The sequence below is a fragment of the Hipposideros armiger genome, unplaced genomic scaffold (genome assembly GCF_001890085.2).
Source record: "Hipposideros armiger isolate ML-2016 unplaced genomic scaffold, ASM189008v1 scaffold_676, whole genome shotgun sequence".
In the NCBI taxonomy this organism is placed as follows: Eukaryota; Metazoa; Chordata; class Mammalia; order Chiroptera; family Hipposideridae; genus Hipposideros; species Hipposideros armiger.
The window spans coordinates 303,302-306,851 of record NW_017732026.1 but is presented as its reverse complement, the minus strand read 5'-3'; the positions used below and the strand labels follow the sequence as shown (position 1 = coordinate 306,851).

The 3,550-nt window shown below is 33.3% G+C and overlaps 1 protein-coding gene across 1 annotated transcript in view; it reads left to right on the top strand.

Annotated features, from left to right (window-relative positions):
• DPP10 (dipeptidyl peptidase like 10) overlaps positions 1-3,550 on the top strand; it is a 521,286-nt gene that overhangs the window by 417,034 nt on the left and 100,702 nt on the right. The window contains exon 7 of the mRNA XM_019626422.1: positions 1,958-2,078. Within this exon, the coding sequence (XP_019481967.1) occupies positions 1,958-2,078 (121 nt within the window). The remainder of the gene's footprint in view (positions 1-1,957; positions 2,079-3,550) is intronic.

Below are 3,550 nucleotides of genomic sequence, written 5' to 3'. Positions count from 1 at the left end.
GATGGCTAGATAAAGTTAATATATTTTTCTCAGTTATGAGGAATTGTGAAAGTCACTAAAACCAACTTCCATCCAGTGTTAAGACATGTGAGATACAGTTCTTAAACTTTTGTCTAAGTGTGACTCACATGCTTTCAATAATAAGCTAATATTTCTTAATTTCTTTTATCACTTGAAAACTTCCTAAAGGAAGTGAAAACAGTAAATATCATTTGTTAATACCTCTTATCCTCCTTCTCCTGCTAGCACTATCATTACTGCTATTGCTATTCTACATTCTACTGTTAGTCCTAATACATATCTAACCAGCATAATATGCAGTACCTGTCAATAGTTTGGGATATACAGCGGCTGAAGCTGTAGAGGCTTAGTTTTGATTTACGACCTGTAACCTCCAAAATGCTTAGGGTTTTGAGCCAAATTATCCTGTGTGAGGTTAGCCCTGCTTCTAGTAATAGCCACATATGCTATGTGTTCTATACCCATCATCTCATTTGTTCTTCACAACAGAGAGCTAAGGTAGGAGTGAGACATCCACATTTTAAAAAGAGGACTGAGATTTACAAAGCTTAAGCAAATGATCAAAGTCGCTGAGATTTTAAATTTAGGCTGCCTGATTATAAAGCCCTTACTTTTAAACACCCTGTTATATCTTCTTTATCTCTTTCACCCTTCCTGTCTTCCTGCCTTCCTGCCTTCATTCTTTCCTTCTTTCCTTCTTCCTTCCTTTTTCATCCCTGCCAAATTCTTCTTCTAATATTGGCATTCTCACCTGTAATATAAATGCTAGGTAGTGGTGAAGTGATTAAATACCCTAACTGTTAAATGCTTGCCAAACAGCAAGAATCAAAAAAGAATATCACTGACATTTTCTGGACATTAACATTGTCTTCGTCGCTGTGCACACCAATACTTTAAACCTTGGACTTCATAATTAATCAGACAACTTATTTTGGGAGTTCTTATGTTTGCTGTGTTTGTTGTTGGAGAATGATCCCGTCACAAGCTGCAACACATGGGCACTAGGCTGTCTTTCACATTCTCGGCAGAATGTTCCATCTAATTAGCAGTTTGGTTTGCAGTGGACAATGTTCTATTTCCCCCAACATGTGAATGAAACATGGTTCTATAAAAGTTATATTATCACATAGGCCAGCAGTTTGACATGTCTAGCATTAAAAATATTTTACATTGGATTACAAATAATTTTATCCTGATTTATCTCTATTAAAGATAACCTTTTGTGTAGACAGACACTGTTTAATTTCTACTGATGTTGGGTCTGTTGTTGTTCATATAATTTTGGAAGGCTCTGTAATGTGTTCAAATTAAAACTCCTTTCTTGAACCTTGAAGCACAGGTTACTTTTGCTGCTACACTATTTAGAAAAGAATTACCAGGAAACATTGGGGGATAGTAAGGTGTTTTCCACTTACTAATTCAAAGGAATTTTGCCATCCTTTCTTTTTATCAGTGGATCTGTTAGTTGAACTAGATAGAATCAGAGATTCTGTAAAGATTATTTACTTGATCACCAAATGCATTTTTGTAAAAGTAAAGACTCCAAATTCAAGCTTTCAATCAGTCAGTTGGCTGATACTAAAATGGCATCTGGTACAGTTATCAGCCTGTTAAGTATGCAAAATGTTATCTCAAAGCCAAACCAATTTTGTGGTAAGAGAAAGAGATTATTAAGTAGATGAGAAGTTGTTGAAATATGTATTTAAAAGTTTCAATGTTGAGTATCATGTAATTTCTAAATGATAATTTGATATTGATATGATAGGGAAAGAAACAGCCATTCATAATTAAAAACTACAAATATATACATTAAATAAAACAAATTGAAAGCAGGCAAATAATAAAACACTTGGCTCTTCAACTATTGTTCTGTAGTAGGACAGTTTTTAAAAAGGCTTCCTAATATGTTGTTTGTTTTACATGTTTCCTGATCCAGATTTATATTTTTGAAAATAATATCTACTATCAACCTGATATAAAAAGCAGTTCATTGAGACTGACATCTTCTGGAAAAGAAGGAATTATTTTTAACGGTATTGCTGACTGGTTATATGAAGGTGAGTTGAATAGATTTAGTTTCAAAAGAACACAAATGCATTATTTTAGATGATATCTCTAAGAAAAATCTGTTCATCCCTGAACAGTGCTTGCAGCACTATTTCTTTTCCTCATTTCCTCTCAGAATTGCCTTCATGCTTTCATATCTTTACATGTGCTCATATTTTGACTGGTTGTGATTTACATCTGCTTATATGATTCCATGTTTGATTGTTCTATCCATCTGTCTGTCTGTCTATCTATCTATCTATCTATCTATCTATCTATCTATATACATTTTGTACAGCTAGATAGATTTTATTTTTGATGATGCATAACTAATGCAAGTGAACAATCACCTTCCATCACTCTGGAATTATATGTTGAATTTTTCTGATTCTGTGGAAAAGAGGAAACAAAAACCTTTACTGCTTAAAAAGTAGAGGAAAGCCACTTGATTTTAGTCATTTCCATTGAGAATATTCTGTCACATTTTAAAAGCCATTGCATAAGGAGCAAAATAAAACTTACCTAAAGAGTTAATCTGTGATAACTGTTGAATTAAGTTTTAATAATAGCTTACTTAGAATACAAATAGGAATAAGATGATGTAAACCATTGTCCAGTTTGATCATGTACCAATTGTCAGCTGAGTTATCGGTACAGATTTTCTAGGGAAGACTCAAATCTTGAGTTTAATACCTAGGTTTCAGACTCTGAAACTAATCTTGGCAAAATAAGTCAATATTTAAACTGTTCATCTATTTGATTAGAAATTGTAAAGCTAAAATCATCTAGAAAATTAATTTTCTAGAGCAATATTGGCAGATGCAATCTCTGTTCCTCAGAATCAATATTTTTAATTCTGTAAAAAATAAATAAATTGTTTAGCTCTTTTATTCATTGATCCATTCTCTCATTCAACAGACATTATTGAAGTCCTACTATGTTCAAAGTACTTCTCTAGGTCTGAGATACGTCAGGGAACAAAATAAAGTACTGCTATCAGGACCTTACATTAAAAGACAAATCTTGCCAGGTAGAGTTACTTTCAAGAGAAACGTTGTAGCACTTTGTTTACTTGTGTATTTATATCTATGGTATATTTTGTGTATATATTATACAAATAATCAAAGATTTGAGAGGCCACATTTTATTCTGAGGAACAGTGGTAGCTCCTTTGGAAATTTCAGCAATAATCATGCTAAGAAATTTTTTTAAATTGAAATACCAAAATAGATAAGAAGGGTTCTTTGGCTGACAGTGTCAGAAGCTGTCTCTGGCTTTCTTATTTTAAAAAGATAAATTATTGAAAAGGCTTGGGATGGCCCAAAGAATTATAGAAACAGGTGGTGAACAAACTCAAAACCTGGGTAGTTCTGGGAATTTAGGTAGGCAGAGCTGACCGTCTCTTACCTAGGGGAGCTAAGTAAGATATACTCTTTATCTGCAAAATATTGTTGGGTCCTGTGTGAGACCTGGATAGGTCAGC